The sequence below is a fragment of the Podarcis erhardii genome, assembly GCF_964252035.2.
Source record: "Podarcis erhardii genome assembly, chromosome: 14".
In the NCBI taxonomy this organism is placed as follows: Eukaryota; Metazoa; Chordata; class Lepidosauria; order Squamata; family Lacertidae; genus Podarcis; species Podarcis erhardii.
In genome coordinates, this window is record NC_138503.1 from 11,308,101 (window position 1) to 11,330,231 (window position 22,131).

The 22,131-nt window shown below is 43.4% G+C and overlaps 2 protein-coding genes across 7 annotated transcripts in view; both read left to right on the top strand.

Moving 5' to 3' along the window:
* The window catches only part of MYO5A (myosin VA), a 117,451-nt gene extending 112,048 nt beyond the window's left edge, over positions 1–5,403 (top strand). For all 5 annotated transcript variants that reach the window (XM_081838628.1, XM_081838627.1, XM_081838629.1 and 2 more), the window contains 2 exons: positions 83–163; positions 885–5,403. In XM_081838628.1, coding sequence (XP_081694754.1) covers positions 83–163; positions 885–1,037 — 234 coding nt within the window. In that variant the 3' untranslated portion in view covers positions 1,038–5,403. The remainder of the gene's footprint in view (positions 1–82; positions 164–884) is intronic.
* Positions 5,404–8,511: 3,108 nt separating this feature from the next.
* MYO5C (myosin VC) overlaps positions 8,512–22,131 on the top strand; it is a 51,659-nt gene continuing 38,039 nt past the window's right edge. The window contains exons 1-9 of one of the 2 annotated variants that reach the window (XM_081838664.1): positions 8,512–8,721; positions 12,148–12,258; positions 13,058–13,223; positions 13,317–13,461; positions 13,981–14,137; positions 16,758–16,901; positions 18,308–18,389; positions 18,605–18,712; positions 20,533–20,639. In XM_081838664.1, coding sequence (XP_081694790.1) covers positions 8,695–8,721; positions 12,148–12,258; positions 13,058–13,223; positions 13,317–13,461; positions 13,981–14,137; positions 16,758–16,901; positions 18,308–18,389; positions 18,605–18,712; positions 20,533–20,639 — 1,047 coding nt within the window. In that variant the 5' untranslated portion in view covers positions 8,512–8,694. Of the gene's footprint in view, positions 8,722–12,147; positions 12,259–13,057; positions 13,224–13,316; positions 13,462–13,980; positions 14,138–16,757; positions 16,902–18,307; positions 18,390–18,604; positions 18,713–20,532; positions 20,640–22,131 lie in introns of those variants that run through there. The other variant, XM_081838665.1, reaches the window with a different exon arrangement.

Genomic DNA, 22,131 nt, shown 5'->3' on the forward strand with positions numbered 1-22,131 from the left:
TGCAAGGGTTAAATGAAAAGCAAGCACCTGTAAGTTACCAGGAGGGGAAGGGGAACAAACCAAAAATCTGTTTTTCTTACAGATTGTGAAAGTTTTGAACTTGTATACTCCCGTTAATGAGTTTGAAGAAAGAGTGTCTGTGTCCTTTATCCGGACGATACAGGTAAACCTTTTTTTTTACTTTTCTCCTTTTTGCTTGTGTTAACGAAAGAAAAGAAAATATCACAGGTAGTGCAGTGGTGGTACAAACCAGGCCAAAGAGGAGGAAAAGGAGCACCCAGGTAGTTTCTGCCAATGAGGCAGAAGCATCCCAAGCAAGGGATCATCTTTCTTCCAGCTTCCAGCTGGCAATGAGGTGGTGAAAAGAGCATGCCTCATTTGATAGAAATTTGGGGAAAGTGGTTCATAGGGGGGAATTCTGAAGCATTTTTGTAAAAGAACGTATGCATTATGTTATGTACTCATGTTAGCACATAAAACCCTAAACAACTTAGACCCAAAATATCTGAAACACTGTTTCCTGGGTGCTAAAATCAGTGGAGGGGTCCATCTTGGTAGTCCCACCACCCTCAGAATTTCCTGTGGCTGTGGTTTTGGAACTTCTTCCCCATAGAATTGTGTCAAGCACCTTCACCATACATTTTTTTGTGATATGCTGAGCACACGCGTCTTTACCTTGGCCTTTGTTACTCTAGATAGATGTGTTTAGAACCCACCCTAATCTAGTGATTGCATTTTGCTTTAAACCATTTTTAACGTTGAATTTTAAATTGTTGTGTCCCACCCTGGGATTTTAGGGTGAAGGGGGCGGGTATCAAATCATCATCATCAACAATACAGGAAATAAATTTAAATACTAACGTGATGCATTCTTATTTTTGCAGCTCCGTATGCGAGACAAGAAAGACTCTCCTCAGCTGCTAATGGATGCTAAGCATATTTTCCCTGTTACTTTCCCGTTTAACCCATCATCTCTTGCATTAGAAACCATCCAGATCCCAGCAAGTTTGGGCCTAGGATTCATCTGTCGTGTCTGAAGCAAGTGTACAGTTCGCTTTTGATCATGAGTGTGCTTACCTGTAATCTTAAAACAGTGAAGACACTGAAAAGCCATGGCTGGGGTGGGGAATGGAAGAAAGCTGGGGGGAAATATTGTAGATGCCCTGAAAAGCATTGCAGAAAGCTGGAATGCTGCGTAACTGTCTCAAGCTGAAGGCTAACGGAAACATAAACATTTGTATAAACTCACTACTCTCATGCTGAGGTCTATAAAAAGTTTTCAGAATTAGAAATTTTTCAGTACGGATCATTCCCCCCCCCCCCCCGTTAGTCACAAGCTGTCTTTTATATTTGAGTTTGGCACTAGAGACATTCTGAGGAACAAAGCTTTTCTATTCCCTTTCCTCCAAGATCAAAAGTTCTGTTGCTGGTGGGCAAGGCAAAACTTTTATTGTACTTGGGGCCACCTGAAGAGCAGTTTCCCCTAATTTAGCAAGGCTGAGGAACAGAATGTGCACCACTTAAGTCTGAAGCGGCCACCAATTGCAGCTCCCTGCTACACACACACACCTGGTGTAGAAAGATGCATATAACCACTTTCAATGTGATGGTGTCAGTGTGTACCCTCAATCTGTCTCTTTTCTGATTCTCATTGAGTTAGAGAAGGTCCCTTCCCATCAGGACTCTCTGGGAGCTGTGGTTGTGGCTCTGGTGCAACCATGGCAGGGTTGGTCTCCCTTCCTCAGCCTTTGGCGTGGTGGGAGAGTACCAGCAGCTAGACACTCGCTAGAGGTGCTCAGTTTTTAGCAAGCTGGGGGCATGGCTGGGGAGCGGACCTGAGAGAGAACTTCTGCCTGGTCCACTCCCTAGCTGTGAAAGCTGATAGAGAAGATATAGCTGAGAGGCCATTTTAACTCCTTATTAACTTACTTAAATGTAATTAAGTCATAGATTTGCTCGTAGACAGGGACCAGAGAGGACAGAAGAGTCCATTTTAAAGGTGTGATTTTTTTTAGTGAAGTATATAAGCATTTAGGGATTATCTGCTATATGTTAAAACATGTTAGAGACTGGAAAGTGTAATGCAAAAGGGCAGTAGAAAACAGAATATACCAGGCATTGGGTCTGTGCAAACCCATTGTAGTGAACAGAAGCTGTGGTTTCTTCAATGGGGCATGCACAGTAGACATTCGTAGTAGATTGCACTCCAGGAGATAATCTGTCAAAATTATTCCTTATTTATGTCAGTGTGACATAAATGATGCGAAGTATCAAAAAAGTCTTCTGGCTTACAGTATGGTACAACATAGCTGTTCATTAGTTAGTACTGTTTCAAAACATATCCAAGTGCTGCTGTGTGCTGTGTTCTTATAAATGTACAGTAATAATATTTAGGCAAGAGAAATAAGGATTAAAAAAACAACAACTTTAATAGTCCAGTCTTTTAACAAGATTTATGTATGAAGTAAGGAATATCGCTGGTAATAGGAAATGGTAACTAAGCACAAACAACAAACTGGAAGATGCATAGTAATTGTATTTCAAATGTTTACTTAAAAGTATTGAAGACCCCGAGTTCAATGAACAAAACCCAAACATATTATATTTTTAGTATTTATTTATCATTCTGGTGTATGTTAGCTTCACACCTTGGGTTTTTTTTTAGTTGCCAGCTTAATGACAGTATGTATGCTTTAATATTATCCGTTTTGGAGTTGTTGTTTAAGATATTTTAGATATTTAAGATGACTCTCAAATGCTTAGGTGAGAGAGGAATTACTTTACTCCAAATCTCCTGAATACCTTAGGTCCTTCACATTCATTTTTCAAAATGTAAAACAAACTCTGATTTGGGTGCACTTTGAAAAATAATACGAGTAACAGTAATACTCTGCTTCTGTATCTATGGGAATATTTCACTGGACACATTAAGAAGAAGGCTACTGCTTGATAACATTTTTGCTGGAATCTGTCGCGTTCTGAACACTTGCATCAATGTGGAACTGACAGTTCAAAATGTCTGTTTATTCTTGCTCAGTGTTTTCTGATGTCTATTTTTTTTTTAATACGGTCAGTGCTGATCAGATATACATAGGAAGAAATGACATATTTTGAGATTGCCATGTGCAATATTGTATTATAGCAATTGTAATGTATATTTATTTTAAAACATATCTTTATGCTGTAAAGGCATATTGTTTAAATTTCTCTGTACATCCTTAGAGCGACATTGCTCTCACTTGAGAAGACCAGTGATGTGCACCTGTCATCTGGTCACTGATAAAGTAAATAAAGTGAGCTGCTGTTTATTCTTCAGTACTGTTCTTAAAAACTGATTTGGGTTATCTCTCTTTTTGGATTTTTGTTGTTGGCAGAGTATGATGGTTGTTTTAAGAAACATTCAGCTACTTCTACTCAAGCATTGTCTAATATGTATTTTCTTTATGGCAAACGAACAGTTATTTACTTGAATATGTTTACTTTACATCTGGCATAAAGTTTACAAAAATGATTCCTAACAAGCCGTGCTTCTTCTAAAACGACCATAAAATGCTGTCAAAAACAGATATCCTCTGTGTCTGCGGCCAGGAAGGGTGCCTTATCACCAAGGAGCCCTGAGCAAAAATGGGAAGACACACAATTTGCTACCCTAGAGGGGTACCCTAGAGTCTGAGATGATCACAGGGTTTTTTTAGTTATGATAAAGTACACTATCTTCTCACATTTTCACTGGATTCTTAGTATATCATGTGATAATTGTAATGACACTGATGTAAAGCGACAGCAGCACTTTTAAAAATTAGAACCTCAACAAAAACAGAATTTCCACCATCTTCCTCCTGTGAATTAACTGAAATTCTGCCCTTTAAAATTCTTCTAGTAAGATAAAATTATCTCAAGAAACTTAACTACTTCAGAAACTATGCTTAAATGTATGAATCTTCCCTTTTGTTTACCTGTAAAAAAGCCTTACTGTACCTTGTTTATTTACAAGAGTGATAGATGTTTATAGGCATTATCCTTATATTCAGTAGTCTAATACTACTTTTGGTCACATTAAAATAGTATGCTGCTTCACATGTTTTAAAGGAAGATATTTCTAAGTTTAACTGGTATTTTCTAATTCATCTAATACTTTACATAGCAGTATTTTACATGCACTTTTCTTAGGTTAACATTTTTAGTACTGATACACAAATATAAAATGTTCAGTTTAGTTCTTCTGGTTTAGAGTCCTTACGCCTAACACAATTCCGGTTATGCTTATTTCCCCTCCCTTTATAGCATGGTTATTGCTTTTTAATGTGGAAATGTCTTTATTTCTAATTTTGTCAATTTGATAAGGAATAGTCTCTCCAATGCTGGGTGGGGACGACGACTTACAAGAACCCTTTTGAAATGTACAGACCTGAAGTATTGCACAAATATTACCTCATTAGGTTTCAGATATTTTCTTCCAGTGATGAATCCACTGATTCTGCAACATAACCTTGTGTCCGGATTTTAGCAAAACATTTCGCAAGCTTCAATTAGGGATGAACTTAAAAAATATTTAAAGATTTGGTTTTGTTAAATATTAATTGATCAAGTATGCAATCTTGTGGGTAATTTTAGAGCCCCAATTCAGTGGAACATATTTGCATGTGGTGTGCAGAGAATCACACCCCTAACCTTCATAAATAAAGAATAATATGCTATAGAAATACTTGCCTCAGTCTAAAAATCCTGCTCCTGTTGCATGCATGGGATAGCTGCTCTGCTTGTACTTCTCCGCTTTTCCATGGAATCCCATGTGCTCATTAAATAAAGAATCCTATGATTGGTGGATTGGATCTGTTTTCATGTGCACATGGAAGCAGTCACAATAGCAGTGCACTGCGGTTACCCAGCTTGTCCTCCAAAAAGAAGACACTCTGAATCTATGGGACAGTTTCTGGTGATGCTTTTTGCTTTTGCATACAGCAGATTTTTTTTAAAATAACAGATCATCTCTGGTTCCGGGTCAGTACATGGACAGAAGTCCCTTTTATTCCAGTAAAGCTTTTATCCAAATTCGCTTGGGATAGTGGCATTTTGCCTTTTGGTTCCATATCTCGAAACCACCAGCGTTTAGAAGCTGAAGGTCTCATTTCATTTTAAGATTTCAAAACCAGACACATTTCAAAATATCACATAAAAATCCTTTGGAAATTACTATTTTTAAAATTGTAATTCTTTTTGAAACAAAGGTTTTGACAGACAATAGGTTTTCACTAGATATTGCTACTGTGCTTAGATGGAAACCAAAACGGTATCAGAATGAACTGTCATAGTGTCTGACGTATTTAGTAAACGTATGCTTCATAAATGCTGTACCTTAGCTATCACTGAAATGTCCAAATAAAAATACAACTGTTAAGTCTTCTTTGGTGTCTCTTGTGTAAATACATTATTCCTGGAGTTATCAAGTGCAGTTGAATTTTCAACCTACAGATGTCAGTCATGCTGAGTTCAATGGGATTTACAAGTACAGTAGTACTTAATTCATTCCGGAGGTCCGTTCTTAACCTGAAACTGTTCTTGACCTGAAGCACCACTTTAGCTAATGGTGCCTCCTGCTGCCGCCGTGCCGCCAGAACACAATTTCTGTTCTCATCCTGAAGCAAAGTTCTTAACCCGAGTTACTATTTCAGGGTTAGCGGAGTCTAACCTGAAGCGTATGTAACCTGACGTGTATGTAACCCAAAGTACCACTGTACGGTAACTTGAGGAGGACTGCAGCTCTGTTTATAGGCAATCTAGCAGGGAAACAAAGAATGGGTACAGCTTCCCTAAACAATTAACTTATGAGACTTACAACATTTATTGCTGCACCATGGTAGCAGCTTCAATAAATGCACATTCCAAAACTTCAAAGATCCAAATGGAGGGCTGCACGTTAACTTTAAACACTGCTTAAATATCTGCAACCAAAAAACCCTGAATCTTCACTAAATCATATAATTGTAGAGTTGGTAGGGAACCCCAAAGGTCATCTAGTTGAACCTGCTGCAATACAAGAATGACAACTTAAATAATCCTTCGCAGATGGATCATCCAACCTCTGTTTAGAAACCTCCATTGAAGGAATCTACCACCTTCCAAGGTACAGTGGTACCTCAGGTTAAGTACTTAATTCATTCCAGAGGTCCGTTCTTAACCTGAAACTATTCTTAACCTGAAGCACCACTTTAGCTAATGGGGCCTCCTAATGCCGCTGTGCCGCCGGAGCACGATTTCTGTTCTCATCCTGAAGCAAAGTTCTTAACCCGAGGTACTATTTCTGGGTTAGCGGAGTCTGTAACCTGAAGCGTATGTAACCGAAGGTACCACTGTATATTGCAATCCACTGTCAAACAGCTCTCACCATCAGAAAGTTCTTCCTGTTAGTTCAGTTGGAAGACCCTTGCTCCATGATCTATGTGACAGCCCTTCAGATAGATACTTCCAGACCTTTTATCAACTTGGTCCACCTCCTCTGCTTGTCAATATCTTGCTTAAGCTGTACAGTGGTGCCTCGCAAGACAAAATTAATCCGTTCCGCGAGTCTCTTCGTCTTGCGGTTTTTTCATCTTGCGAAGCACGGCTATTAGTGGCTTAGCGGCTTTAAAAAAAAGGAAAAAAACTCGCAAGATGTTTTGTCTTGCAAAGCAAGCCCATAGGGAAATTCGTTTTGCGGAACAACTCAAAAAACGGAAAACTCTCGTCTTGCGAGGCATTCGTCTTGCGGGGCACCACTGTAGTGCCAAGAAATGCACACAGTACTTGAGGGCAGGGTCTGACAATGGCAGAATAGAGTGGTACTATTTATTTCCCTTGATCTGCATACTATTCTTCGGTTGGTAATAATAATAATAATAATAATAATAATAATAATAATAATAATAATAATACCACCCCACCCATCTGGCTGCATTGCCCCAGCCACTCTGGGTGGCTTCCAGCACATATAAAAATATAATACTGTGGACGCTCGGGCTGCGAATGTGATCGATGCAGGATGCATGCTTGCAACCCGCAGAGTTCGCAACCTGTGTCTGCGCACGCGCAGGTTGCGATTCGGCGCTTCTGCGCCTGTGCAAAGTGCGATTTAGCACTTCTGCACATGGGTGACCTCCAAAACCCGGAAGTAACCCGTTCCGGTACTTCCAGGTTTTGGCGGTCCGTAACCTGAAAAAACGCAACCTAAAGTGGCTGTAACCCGAGGTATGACCGTACAGTATTAGCGCTTTTTTTGTCACACTGTTGACTCTTGTTAAGCTTGTGGTCAACTAAGACACCTAGATCTGGTTTTTTTTACATGTACTGCTGTCTATCCAGGCGTCCCTCCATCGGATGGGGCCCATCCTATAATTATGCATCTGATTATTCCAGCCTAAGTGCAGAATCTGATGAAAGGCCAGGGCTGCCAACTTGAACAAAATATTGGGGGAAGGCAGTTAATCCCCATCCCCACATAATCCCTCGCAAAGACATGCACACCATTTGAATGGCAGTGCCCAGCAAGACTTTATTGGGGCCAAACTGCCGCCAAAGAGACTTCTTTCCCTAGGAGTTGGCTCCTATGTGCATGGCCTTAAAAGTGACCTGTGTCATCAAGCAAAAACAATAGCAGCAGCAGCAACAACAACACATTGTTCCTAACAAGAGGTGGGGAAACCCAGTCAGATGGGTGGGGTATAAATTGTTGTTGTTGTTGTTGTTGTTGTTGTTGTTGTTGTTGTTGTTGTTATTATTAACACAGGAGTCAGAGGGGGGTGTTTATTGTGGCTAACAGATGTCACCCCATCACTGCTACCTGCTATTTTTGACTCTTTTTAACCCCTTCAGCCACCGCCTTTGCAACCTTCCTAGAAACTTGGTGGCTCCCCTTTTTTCTAATAATAATAATAATAATGGCTGGCTTTAAGTTTGATGAGGCCCTCAGCTACTGAAGGTAATGTGGCCCTTTATATGTCCAGCTGTCCTTCGTCAACAACAAATTGTCGCTGTTTTTTTTTGTGTTGAATATATGCTACAATGTACTTTATGGACCTAATAGGTATCTAAAGCCATTTGCACATAACAAAATATGTATTTTATCAAAGTAATTGATATAGAAATGAGCAAACCAGTGATATTTTAGGGGGCAGGCTAGCAGGTGGGGCCCATTACTTACATCTTGGGAGCTTACACAACACAAAACACTGTTGCTGTATGTAGATTTTTAGTTTTTTATCTTATATTTTGGAAATGTACAAGTTTTTTCCCCTTTAAATTTCTTTTGGGGGGCCCAAGAGAGTGGGGCCCTAAGCTATAGCTTGTTTAGCTTATATGTAAATCCGGAAATAATAATAATAATAATAATAATAATAATAATAATAATAATAATAATAATAATAATAGCAGCAGCTGAGGGGGAACCTCAAGTCTCAGCCCTCCCTTAAGCGGAAAAGGCCGCCCTTTAAGCGGCGGGCCAGCCAACAAACGTGGCGCTCCTGCCGTGGGAGGCATCGGCGCTTCCTCGCCCTCGGGCTCCACCTCTGCCCGGAGCCGCCCGCCGCGCCAGAGGAGCTGGGCTGAGGCAGCTCCGCCGACCGCCTCCGGGCCTCCTTCCTTCGGCGGGACGGGGAGCCCCTTTCTTCCTTCCTTCCCCTCAGCCTCCCGCCCACAAGCGGGGCCACAAGCGACGGCCAAATGGCGCTCAGCGACCTCTACACGCAGGTAAACGGGGGCGAGAAAAGCGGGAGGAATCGCGGCCGAGGCAGGTGCCGCTCCAAGCCCGCCCTCCGCTGCGGGGCGCGAAGGGCAGCAGCGGGAGGCGAGTTCTTCTCATGGCCGCGGAGCCTTGCAAAGCCCCCGAGCGCCCCTCCTGGGAACTGTAGTTTGCCCCTTCGAGGGAGCTACGGTTCCCACGAGACCCTTAACAAGCGGCAGTTCTTTCCCCGTCGCCATATGGAGGGAAGGGAGAGGCAGAAGAAGCCCAGCCGCCGCCTCTGCCCGTATTGTGTGGGAAAGGAATGCGGGTCACGGGTCAGCCGGGGACGAGGGAATCCTGTTGTCTCGGTTTCCCCCGAGGAGATGGGGGGGGGGAGAAATCTGGTGCGGGTGAAGGGAGGGAGGCGAGAAAGGTCAAAGTAATCGTTGGCTGAAGAAGTCGGGCGGAAGGAGGGAGGGTTTCTCGCTCTCGCTCTCCCTCACGCACGCAAAGGCGCGCACCGCGATCCTAAAAGCCACCCAAAGTTATTGAACTACGGCGCGGTGGCGCAGCAGAAGCAAACCCCAGACGGAAGGACCCCTGAGGTGGTTGGATGGCTGCAATCCTGCGCGCGGTTGACTTGGGACTCTGCGCGCAGTTGTGCTTGACAGGGCTGTATCTGCGTGGGTACTTGCGCGGATGCGGGGAAGGGCCACTGAACTTAAGGGGATTGACTGCTGAGTAGCATGGATGCCCCCCCAATCAATACAAATCTGAGGTCCTCCCCCAACTAACAAAAATCCTAAGGCTAGCGAATGACGAAGGCTGCAAACTCTACTGGCAAGGAGGAATGCAGTGGCGTAGCGTGGGTTGTCAGCACCCGGGGCAAGGCAAGTAATTTGTGCCCCCTAACCCGTGGATTTGCGCCCCTTAACCCTAACCCCCAGATGTTGCGCCCGGTGCGGCTGGCCCCCCCTGCACCCCCCACGCTACGCCACTGGAGGAATGGATTATGGACCGGTTAGCTGGATTGGTTTTACTTTTATGCCGCTTTCCCGCAACTGACCTGTGCCCAAGCGGCATATTTCAAGCTTCGAAAATGTTAAAGCAGTGAACATCGGGAATACATATATGCAAAATACAGAGCATGTCCAGTAAATTGAAAATGAGACTGTGAGTGAGAGAGCACTGGGCAGTGGCGTAGCGTGGGTTGTCAGCACCTGGGGCAAGGCAAGTAATTTGCGCCCCCTAACCCGTGGATTTGCACCCCCTAACCCTAACCCCCAGATGTTGCGCCCGGTGCGGCCGGGCCCCCCTGCACCCCCCACGCTACGCCACTGGCACTGGGAGTAATTAAGGTGTCTATAATATTTGCTTGATTTGTGCACTGAGTGACTGAAGACTTCTTTGGTTTAATGGTAAACCATAATTTTACGTTTTGTCCAAGTTTAGAGACAGAAGCTTCTGATCTCTTTGTGTGTGTGACGTGATGAGCTCAAGGAGCCTCATGCTTGTAAGGTTAACCGTGATGTCTAAAATGTAGCCAGTCCAAGATGTTTTGCTGCCTGACTCCGAACATCAAATGCTCCATTCATCAGATGCATAGTACCCAAAACTAGTCACTTTATTTTGGTGCCTGTGGCAGAAAATACCACACACACACCTCCCTATGAGTAAAAATGCAAAAACAAAAGACTTATAATGTTCTGCTCTTTCATGATGCTCATGAACATCATGAAATCCCTAATAGTAGGGCGAGCCCTGGGAAGAGTAGGTGGAAAAGAAGAAACCTAACCCTTTCTGCACCCACTGATAAAACTAAGCAAATCCTGCCCTTCCCAGCCTGTTTTCTGTCAGCTGGGTGTTCCTTCAGTTTCAGAGACTTAACTGGTGGGGAAAAAATAAATAAATAGATAGATGGCCATGTCTTCTATTCCACATGGTTGCGGGTGGAGAGACACTTCTTATGGGCACTGGACCTGTTTGTTTACTTTCTCATAGGTATGTTGTGTTCTCCGGTTTCTCTTGCAAACATGCTTTTATTATGTGCCAGTGCAGGTCCAAATCTAGATTTTTTTTTATTCATTTGTTTTTATTATTTTTCCTGAGTGGCTCAAGAAAATTCTCCAGCAGAGGAAGGAGGAGGTTGGGTGTAACTCAACAGGAAAGTAAACTCCATGTTTACTTGTAAGGCAGGGTTCACTGGCATGTAGATAGATGGCTCATTACATTTACCAATGGAGGTACCTGGAATAGACATTTTAATCTAGTTAGAATATTTAGATATAAGAATCATGTGACAAAATGCGTATGCGTACATATTTAACATGCAGGGGACACACGCACGCATACTCTTAGTTTGGTTGCCCCACTCCAGCAGGGGCGGTGGGGGAGAAATAATTCTTGCTTATTTCAGTGTTGGCCACAGGTAGGCAGCAACATTTTTGGCTGGCATAGCACTGAGATGCTTGAGGAATTTGATCTTAGCAAATTCCAGTACAGAATGCCTTGCTCTGCACCTCTTAGACCTCTTATTAGGCCTGCCAGACCTCCGCTTTTGGCTTGTGAGACCATTTTGGCCCAGCCACACCCACCTGCCCTACACCTGATGGCTCAGCCAAAAGCGGGTCTAAACATACCCCAACTCCCTCAACTGTTTCTCATAAGACTTGGTTTCCAGACCCTTGATCATCTTGGTCGCCCTCCTCTGCACCTGTTCCAGTTTGTCAATATCCTTTTTAAATTGTGGCATCCAGAACTGGACACAATATTTTAGGTGTGGTCTGACCAAGGCAGAATAGAGCGGTACTATTACTTCTCTTGAATTCCCTGTATAAGAAGTCATGTTTCCCAAAACAATGGAACTGAGTCTGCACAATTATTCAGTTTTAGCAGCTGAATAAGTAGGGATATTTGAACTTAACAGGTTTATTTCTTGCACTGGAAATTGCAGCAACTGCGTTCACAAATTTAGAAATAAACTGTTTTAAGTTTCTGTGTGCCTGGTCCAAGCAAGCTACGTCTTCCAATGACTTTAACAGAAGACCAGAAGGTGTGTAACTCTCTTCTGTCTAAGTAAGTTGGATTTGAAGTGCTCAACTTTGACTAGATCATGCCCATAGTTAGTAGTAGAAAAACAACATTCTCTGAACACCTTGCAAAAGGTCTATACAATTTTTGCACCTTTCCAACCTTTGCAGCTTTGGAAGATATTTCCCTTTAGAATCAAGCTTACTGATGTATTGACGTTTGAGTTTGTTTTTTTATGGGGACGGGGATATGCTATATCTGAATTGTTCGCTTGCATATTTTATTATATGGTGATGACAATATATTTTAAAAACTCAATAAAACCATTGCCAAAAAAAGAAAAAGAAAGAAAGAAAGAAAGAAAGAAAGAAAGAAAGAAGTGCTACTTATTAAAGTGAATTGTTTTTGTTTTATAATTACAGTATAACAGAGTTTGGATTCCTGATCCTGAAGAAGTCTGGCAATCTGCTGAAATCACAAGAAACTATAAAAATGGAGAAGACCTACTACATCTGCAACTAGAAGATGGCACGGTGAGCGAAATATGTTATGTTATTAGCAGTACTGTGGTGTACGATACTTGCATGCATGTTGACACATAAACATTGACCTGCTGGATTTTCAATCTGGTCTCGCTTTGTGTCTGATAGATTCACCTTGGTTTTTACTCACATGCTAAGCTGGTGTCTGGGCTATATTACCATCTACAGGTGGGACTCGAAAACAGAAGCGGGAGTGGGAATTGCTTATTTGTCCCATGTCCAGAACAGAAATAAATCCAGCAAATGTAACTAGCATATTCCGCTGTTACTTTTAGCCTGTGAATAGACCAGGTTTTCCCCCCATCCCACCCCCATTGAAATGAATGGAATAGTTGAATGGCCACTCAGCCCTTCCCAGGTGGGTAGCGGTTGCAGACCTTGCCTCTGTCCATCATCCCCAGCAGCGAAGGCCCATGTGTTCTGCTGGCTGTTAGGGAAATTCCCCAGCTGGCAGAATCAAGGCACAGGGATTCCCCACCCAGGCGCTGGCTTCAATTGGGCCAATCAGAGGCCAGCTGGCTGGGCATTGGCTGCAGTCCATGTCTGGTCAGCCAGCAACGCATAAAAGAGCAAATTATGTAATTAACTACATAAATTATGTAAGTTCCAACATTTCACCACAGTGCAAGACAAATAATATAGGTTTTGGCAGAAGATGAACTTCAGTGGACAAGAAGCATTGCTGCATGTGAGGCAGACAGGGCAGAACAGAGAATGATGCCTGCTTACATCCTTAGGCTCATGTAACATGCTAGCTTTCTGTGTCTTCACCTCTCCCATTTACCATCAGGAATTGAAATATCCAGTTGATCCCAGAGCTTTACCTCCTTTGCGAAATCCAGACATACTTGTCGGTGAAAATGACCTCACCGCACTTAGCTATCTTCATGAGCCTGCCGTCCTACACAATCTGAAAGTTCGCTTTGTCGAGTCCAAGCTGATTTATACCTACAGCGGTAAGCGAACGTTCACGCTCTCCACATTTCTCATATACGAAGCATGTGTGATGCAACTCTTATTTCTATCTGGTGTTTTTTTTTCCCATGCAGGGATAATTTTGGTTGCAATGAACCCCTACAAGCAGCTGCCGATATATGGAGATGCCATTATTCATGCCTACAGTGGTCAGAATATGGGGGATATGGATCCACATATATTTGCTGTGGCAGAAGAAGCTTACAAACAAATGGCAAGGTAGAGTCTGGGGAGTTTATAGTATGTTAAGCTGTGGCCCTCCAGATGTTCTTGGACTCCAGCTCTCATCTTCCTAACCATTGGGCATGCTAGCCAGGGCTGATGGAATCAAATAACATCTGGAGGACCACAGGCCAGCCAGCCCTTCTTTAAAACCTCTGATTAAAAACCTGTCGCTTCTGTTTGTAAAATGTTGCTACATGCCTGACCCTTTCAAAAACTTTGGACCCATGTAGGTAAGTTTCTTAGAAATAAAATAATAATAATCAAACAAGGGGCTTCATTGATTCATGAGGGATCCCCTGAAAAACTGTTCAGAGATTGCTGTGAATACTCTCTAAGCACCCACAAAGTTCCTGGAGGAATCAGGTGCCAACAGCGGAAAATGGCTTCACGCACCAGATCACAAAGTCGGGATACCTAAATAAAGCAGATCGTATCATCTGTAGAGACATACATGATTTTTTTACATTAAAAAATAGTAATTTTATTTGATAATGCATTTTTTCCTTGCTTTAGGAACAACAAGAATCAATCTGTTATAGTCAGTGGAGAATCAGGAGCTGGGAAAACAGTTTCAGCTAAATATGCTATGCGATACTTTGCTACTGTCAGTAGATCTAGCAGCAACACGCAAGTAGAGGATAAAGTCCTGGCATCAAATCCGATAACAGAGGTAAATGATGGATGGCTCTGTAAAGGGATGAAATTGCATATTTATTGAATCATCTCATTCTAACATTTGAGTACCTGCAGCAGAAATTATCATGTTTGACCTTCTGATTTTGAAAACCAATGAAATACCTAAAATAGTTACAGCTAACAGTTCTTTGGCATCCCAGATCTGGTTTTGTTGACTGAACTGCACATGTTTGCTGTTTAATCTGCGCAGGTTATTCTGTTGTCACACTTGATTTTCTTAAATGCCAAATGTTCACAAAGTTTATTTCCTATCTTAGTTGTTGCAGTAGGCATGGATAAATAACAGTTAGGCAATTCCACGATCTACTGTGGAAAATGGGGAAAAAAACACCGGATTGGGTGTAATGATCGCTGCACCAAAGCAGCAATCGTAAGAACACAAGAAGAGCCTGCTGGATCAGACCGACTAAATGAGTCAGTGTGGTATAGTGGTTAGAGTGTTGGGCTAGGGCCTGGGAGGAGTTGTTGTCGTTTAGTCGTTTAGTCGTGTCCGACTCTTCGTGACCCCATGGACCAGAGCACGCCAGGCACTCCTGTCTTCCACTGTCTCCCGCAGTTTGGTCAAAACAAAATAAAAAAAATCCTTCCAGTAGCACCTTAAAGACCAACTGAGTTAGTTCTAGGTATGAGCTTTCGTGTGCATGCACACTTCTTCAGATACCTTCAGATACAGGTATCTGAAGAAGTGTGCATGCACACGAAAGCTCATACCTAGAACTAACTCAGTTGGTCTTTAAGGTGCTACTGGAAGGATTTTTTTTATTTTGTTTTGACCATGGCAGACCAACACGGCTACCTATCTGTAGTTTGGTCAAACTCATGCTGGTAGCTTCGACAACACTGTCCCACCATCTCGTCCTCTGTCGTCTCCTTCTCCTTGTGCCCTCCATCTTTCCCAACATCAGGGTCTTTTCCAGGGAGTCTTCTCTTCTCATGAGGTGGCCAAAGTATTGGAGTCTCAGCTTCACGATCTGTCCTTCCAGTGAGCACTCAGGGCTGATTTCCTTCAGAATGGAGAGGTTTGATCTTCTTGCAGTCCATGGGACTCTCAAGAGTCTCCTCCAGCACCATAATTCAAAAGCATCAATTCTTCGGCGATCAGCCTTCTTTATGGTCCAGCTCTCACTTCCATACATCACTACTGGGAAAAACATAGCTTTTACTATACGGACCTTTGTTGGCAAGGTGATGTCTCTACTTTTTAAGATGCTGTCTAGGTTAGGACCTGGGAGACCAGGGTTCAAATCCCCACTCAGCTATGAAGCTCACTGGATGGTCTTGGGCCAGTCATTTCCTCTTTGTGCAACCTACCTCACAGGGTTATTGTGGGGATTAAGCTTGATCTCCTTGGAAAAAAAGGCAGGAGAGGAATGTTGCTGTATTGGCATTGCAAGCTAGCGAAATGGCACTGGTGGTTGTAGACTCTAACCCAGTAGGTGAGGCACTTGCCTGGCGTATATGTGAGGTCCATAGGAAGTGGTTCTTCAGCTCATGCTTGCTCACATGCCTTCCTCCTATCTCCCACCTTTTACTGCTGGGAGAAGTGAACAAGAAGGTTTAACCTTGCAGGGACTGGCATGGATAGGCATCCTTCCATGTCTTATTCAAAACGGATTTTAAAAAAATAAATCACTTCTGCCAAACATCTGAAATTAATCCATTTGTAAATGGATCTCTTTTGACTCAGTGAGGCCTCTTGACCCTGGTGGGCTGCAGAAGATGTCACAAGGAGTAGCCCAAAGCCCCACATGTGTTTTTGCACCTCCCTACCTGAACAAGACTCTCCCCACCACTGCTCTGCTACACATTATTACTTGGAAGAGAACAAGGTCCTATTCACAATCCATTGTGCAACGAGTTTCCACCAGCAGTGTTGTGTAACACTAAAAACCACCTGCCAGCTAGCAGAAGAGACTTGTTGGATATAATCCATTGAAATTAACGGGCTTAAGTTAGTCGTGTACGTTATTTTCAGCAGTCTGTTCTTCAGTAGGAATAACATTGGGCACCATTCTTACCAGGGATGCAGGTGGCGCTGTGGTCTAAACCACTGAGCCTCTTGGGCTTGTGGATCAGAAGGTCGGTGGCTCGAATCCCCACAATGGGGTGAGCTCCCATTGCTCTGTCCCAGCTCCTGTCAACCTAGCAGTTATTTTCAGCAGGATTGTTCTTCAGTAGGAATACCATCGGGCACCATTATACAGTGGTACCTTGGGTTGCATATGCTTCAGGTTACAGCCTCCACTAACCCAGAAATAGTACCTCGGGTTAAGAACTTTGCTTCAGGATGAGAACAGAAATCGGGCAGCAGCAGCAGAAAGCCCCATTAGCTAAAGTGATGCTTCAGGTTAAGAACAGTTTCAGGTTAAGAACGGACCTCCGGAAGGAATTAAGTACTTAACTCGTGGTACCACTGTACAGCACCCAGCTCACACATAGATAAATTCTGACCAAGTCTGAAAACAATTCCCCAAATCATTGTGTTGTAAATATTTCATTTATTTATAAGAGCATTTATAAGCGGCCAACTTACAAAATCGGTAACGTGCTAACAAATAGATGTATGTGCATTGAAATGATTCTCCATTTCATAGGCTGTCGGTAATGCTAAAACCACACGCAATGACAACAGCAGCCGCTTTGGAAAATACACAGAAATCAGTTTTGATAGGAGGTACCAGATCATTGGTGCAAATATGAGAACATACCTGCTTGAGAAATCCAGAGTTGTCTTCCAGGTAAGTAAAATTCGCCAGTGGAATTGCATTTTATCTTTGCTAACAGACTGCCATCAAGGCAAAATGGATTCTGTTGTGGACTTAGAAAGATCCAGCTGCTCAGCCCCATTTTTTTAAAATCTCTGAGGGTCTTGGTGGGAGCTGTTGCCTGGCATGACACCGGGAAATAGAAGGCTGAGGGCTAGACATCTGCGTAAATAATCAAGATTCTATATGGACATAATGTGTAGTTCCTGTCCCTGCAATAGTTTTAAGTGTTTGGGTTTTTTTGTAAACCGCTTGGAGTGCCACTCACATTATGGATATAAGTACTCTAAATAAATAATGAATAAAATACAGATAATGGGTTGTATCCAATGCTAGATCAACTAAGAGAAAACTTGAAATTAATGAACCTAAAGATGGTCATGTTCATTAATGTTAATGGGTCTTCTCTGAACAGGACTGACGTTGAATGCTGGCCAGTGCTCCACATATTAATCTTCTCATTAGTATGTCCTGTCACTTAGATCTTTGGGCTGGTATCCCCAAACTGTCCCAAGTTCTGGAGCAGTGAATTCTTGTGTTCCTTAATTGCAGGGTCTTTTCAGGTATAGGGTAAAAGTAAAGCTAACTTTTCAGGTAACTAAATAAGCTATTTCTGCAAGCTGATTTCCTAAAAAGGAGGTTTAGAGGAAACTTCTTCTGGGTTTCTGTGAGCAATTTTTCAATTAGTGCTTCCTGGAGACATCATTATTATAGTTGCCAGCTCTTGTCAGTTTTTAACTTGAGGCAATTATGAAAGCAACAGTTTTGGCAAGCGGTATTCAGCATTGTCTGATTTGGAGATGTGCACTCAGTAATAAGCTAAAACTGCTGCATTGAAATTTACAAGTTGCCACCATCTCTGGGATTTAATTTTCCTAGAGCTGTGATCGACATGCTACCCCCAGTGCCAATTCTGCAATCAGTCACGAGGGCTGGTGAGCTGTGAGGCTTTCTTGATTCCCAAAATGAGAGGAAAAACCTTTCTCTGATATGACTCGCAGAATTGTAGAGTTGGACGGGACCACAAGGGTCATCTAGTCCAGTGTTTCCCAACCTTTGGTCTCTAGCTGTTTTCGGACTACATTTCCCACCATCCCTGACCACTGGTACTGCTAGCTAGGGATGATGGGAGTTGTAGTCCAAAAGCAGCTGGAGACCCAAGGTTGGGAAACACTGATTCTAGTCCAACCCCCTGCGATGTAGGAATATTTGGCCCAACATGGGATAATGAACCCGGCACCCTGAGATTAAGAGTCAATATTGTCATGTTAGTCAAGTGGCCAAGCAGGCCAGAAGCTGCAGCAGCTGCGTCTCCTTCTACAAAATAAATAATTTTTCTTCGTTTCTCATTTTATCATCTTGTTTACTTTCATTGACAGTCGGAGAATGAAAGAAATTACCATATATTTTATCAGTTATGTGCATCAGCTCAGAGACCAGAATTTGAGCACCTTAAACTGGGTATGTCTTATTTCATATTTTCATTTTTATATTTTAACACAGTTAAACAACCAAGCAGTGTATACATTTTATTAAATAAATAAATAAGTTAATCTTACTAAAGGACTTTTGTTGCATCATTGACTGATGCAATGATCACTGATGACCTATTCACAGAAGTCTCTCAACTTAATATCCAATATATAATGTCACTATGTTTTGCTTTTCGCCTGCAGCAAGCCCCGAAGAATTTAATTATACTAACATGGGTGGAAACGCTGTGATTGAAGGAGTGAATGACTATGCCAACATGATGGAGACTCAGAAGACATTCACCCTGCTAGGTAGATAAACTTTGCCTTTGATAAAGTAGCAAAATTATAACGATGGAAAATTTATTGGGATTACCGTTCTGAGAATAACTACTGATTAGACGTTACAGTATAACAATGTTCCTAATTTACTTCTTGAAATATGGCAACCGTATCATAGGGAAGAATTACTTGTACAGTGGTACCTCAGGTTAAGAACTTAATTCGTTCCGGTGGTCCATTCTTAACCTGAAACTGTTCTTAACCTGAAGCACCACTTTAGCTAATGGGGCCTCCTACTGCCGCTGCGCCACTGCTGCGCAATTTATCTTCTCATCCTGAAGCAAAGTTCTTAACCTGAGCTACTATTTCTGGGTTAGCGGAGTCTGTAACCTGAAGTGTCTGTAACCTGAAACGTATGTAACCCGAGGTACCACTGTAATATTAATGTAGAGAGGGGGACATTTGCATGGAAGAATGGGTGGCTGGGAAAGGGGAGCATCCCACGTCAACCAATTCACTCCTGAAAATCAAGACTGCTAGCTTTTCTCCTGGCCCTCAAAACTAGGTAAACCTCCCCTCTCCTGCTTGCTAGCGTCTTCCTGGAAATGCTCTTCTATGTCCCTGCATTCACACTGAGAAACACGGTTGCAAAAGGATTCCAATTGATGCTGCCACTCCCTGCTTGACTTGGCAGTAGAGCTGACACCTGGCTGAGGAGTGGGAGCCAGAACTGGTGTTTTGAGAAGGATATTGAGAGTGTCCTTTGAGAGATCAAAAGGCAGCCCCTGAGAGTGCTTATTCTGGGCTCTGGTAGGCAGAGGAGGAGGGGTCTGGAGCCACAGCAGAGATATGCAGGCAATGAAATGAGTACTGTTTGGGAGCCAAGTGGAGAGATTTGGCAGAAAAGAAAGAGGAGGGAGAGGGAAACGAGGCAAGTTGCAATATGAATTTGGGCAGCAAGGGCAATAAGGAGGGGGAACAGGAAGAGTAATCGGACAGAAGGGTCTGGAGTTGTTATCTCTAGTGATAAGCCAGAAAGAGAGAGAAGGATGCCAAAGGAAGGAGAGGACACTGTACAGTACAAGGCAAGTCAGGCGGAGAACTGTGCAGGAGAGAAAACATTGTATAAAAAACTAATTGTATATAAAATTAGGGACACGGGTGGCGCTGTGGGTTAAACCACAGAGCCTAGTACTTGCCGATCAGAAGGTCCAGCGGTTCGAATCCCCGTGGCGAGATGAGCTTCCGTTGCTCGGTCCCTGCTCCTGCCAACCTAGCAGTTCGAAAGCACGTCAAAGTGCAAGTAGATAAATAGGTGCTACTCCGGCGGGAAGGTAAATGGCATTTCCGTGACCTACTCTGGTTTGCCAGAAGTGGCTTAGTCATGCTGGCCACATGACCCGGAAGCTGTACGCCGGCTCCCTCAGCCAATAAAGCGAGATAAGCGCCGCAACCCCAGAGTCGGCCACAACTGGACCTAATGGTCAGGGATCCCTTTACCTATATGAAATTAATTGTGGAGTTCCTCAATTAAAGGGGCAAAAGAACTGTGAGCAAGTTCAGCACTCTGAGAACAAGAGACCACCAGGAGTTCTGAAGACTCCTGGGACCAGAGGCAGAGATAGAGCTGACTCTTAGTTTGGGTGGTATAATAAACGTATGCTTTCACCCTGATGTAACTGGTTCTGAATTATACAGGACTTACAGCATGGCCCTATGCTAAAATGCAATGCATGAAAATGAGAGTTACTTCTAATTTATGTACTGTCACTTGCAACACCTAATGCCTCCATTTCTTCCTGTTGTTGGCTGTGTAATGTTGAATCGAGATTTATTTGTTTTCCTTTTAGGTTTGAAGGAAGATTTCCAGATGGACGTTTTTAAAATATTGGCAGCCATTCTGCACTTAGGCAATGTGCAAATAGTTCCTGTTGGTGATGAAAGATCTTCTGTTAGTGTAAGAATTGCCAGCAAAATATTTTGGGACTTATTTTCCCTTGGTGAACAATGGAAGAAGCCCTTGCCATGTTTTCCCATTTAGCTAGGGCACACTCGTAATCATGCTGCACTTTAGTTTTGCTGCACATTTCCTTCTTTGAGGATGCAACCCTCAAAGCCAACCGAGTTACCGTATTTTCCACTCTATAGGACGCACCAGATGATAGGACGCACCTAGTTTGGGGGGGAGGGAATAAGGGGGGAGGGAATTCTGAATCCTAGAAGCCAGAACAACAAGAGGGATCTGGCTTCTGGGATAGCCTCTTGCTGTTCTGGCTTCTGGGATAGCCGCTGGGATAGCTGGTCTAGCTTTGTACGAAGCCTCCGCAGGGCACGGGGAGCCTTCGTTCCCCGTGCCCTGCGGAGGCTTCGCGGGGCCATCCAAAAGCCAGAATAGCTAGAGGGAGGGCTGCACAGCGCTCCCTCTAGCTGGTCTAGCTTTGCGCGAAGCCTCCGCAGGGCACGGGGAGCCTTCATTCCTGTGCCCTGCGGAGACTTCTGGGACAGTCCATGAAGCCTCCGGAGGGCAGTGGGATGAAGGCACCCCGCTGCCGTGCAGAGGCTTTGCGCCGCTAACCCCGAGGCTAGAACAGCGCTCCGTCTTGCTGTTCTGGCTTCTGGGGCAGCCCATGCAGCCTCTGCAGGGCAGTGGGGTGCCTTTATCCCGCTGCCCTGCAGAGGCTTTGCGCAGCTAAGCCAGAAGCTAGAACAGCGAGATGGAACGCTGCACAGTGCTCCCTCTCCCTGTTCTGGCTTCTGGCTTAGCCGCGCAGCCTGCATTCGCTCCATAAGACGCACACACATTTCCCCTTACTTTTTAGAAGGCAAAAAGTGTGTCTTATAGAGCGAAAAATACGGTGCTATTTACTAAATGCATTTGTATCTTGCCCTTTCTCCAAAAAGCACTTTAGTTTCGCCAACTCTGGGGCTGAGGTTGGGCTGTGACCTTCACCCAGTTTGCTTCATAGCTCAGTTAGGTTTTGGACCTGGGTTCTTCATAGCCAAAATCGACATTTCAGTGTCTCTTACACCACAATGCTTTGTGTTGTGTAGCGCATTGGCTTTTCTGGTTTGCCATACAAGAAGGCACTGCACTTTCAGTTCTGTGCTGCAAGCCTTGTATTCAAGTTCTTCTTGTTCATGCATCCTCTGTGTGCCCTCCTTTTCATAATCCTTTTCAGTTTCTCAGTGGGGAGCAGATTGCCCCCTTAAAGATGCTTTCAGGTCAAGCCTTGCATGCTACGGGGATGAGTTCTGGCACCGGAAATAGTATATGGAACTGAATGATTTCCAGGTTTCAAATCTAGTAAACCCTGGGACCTCTTGACATTGCAGTGGATTGCGAAATGGGGCTCTTCTTGGGTTCTCCTCCTGCTTCCGTCAGGGACTGAAACAAATAATGTAGTTTTAATTCTGGTCTTTTAAAATATGCGTTGGAATGTCTTGATACA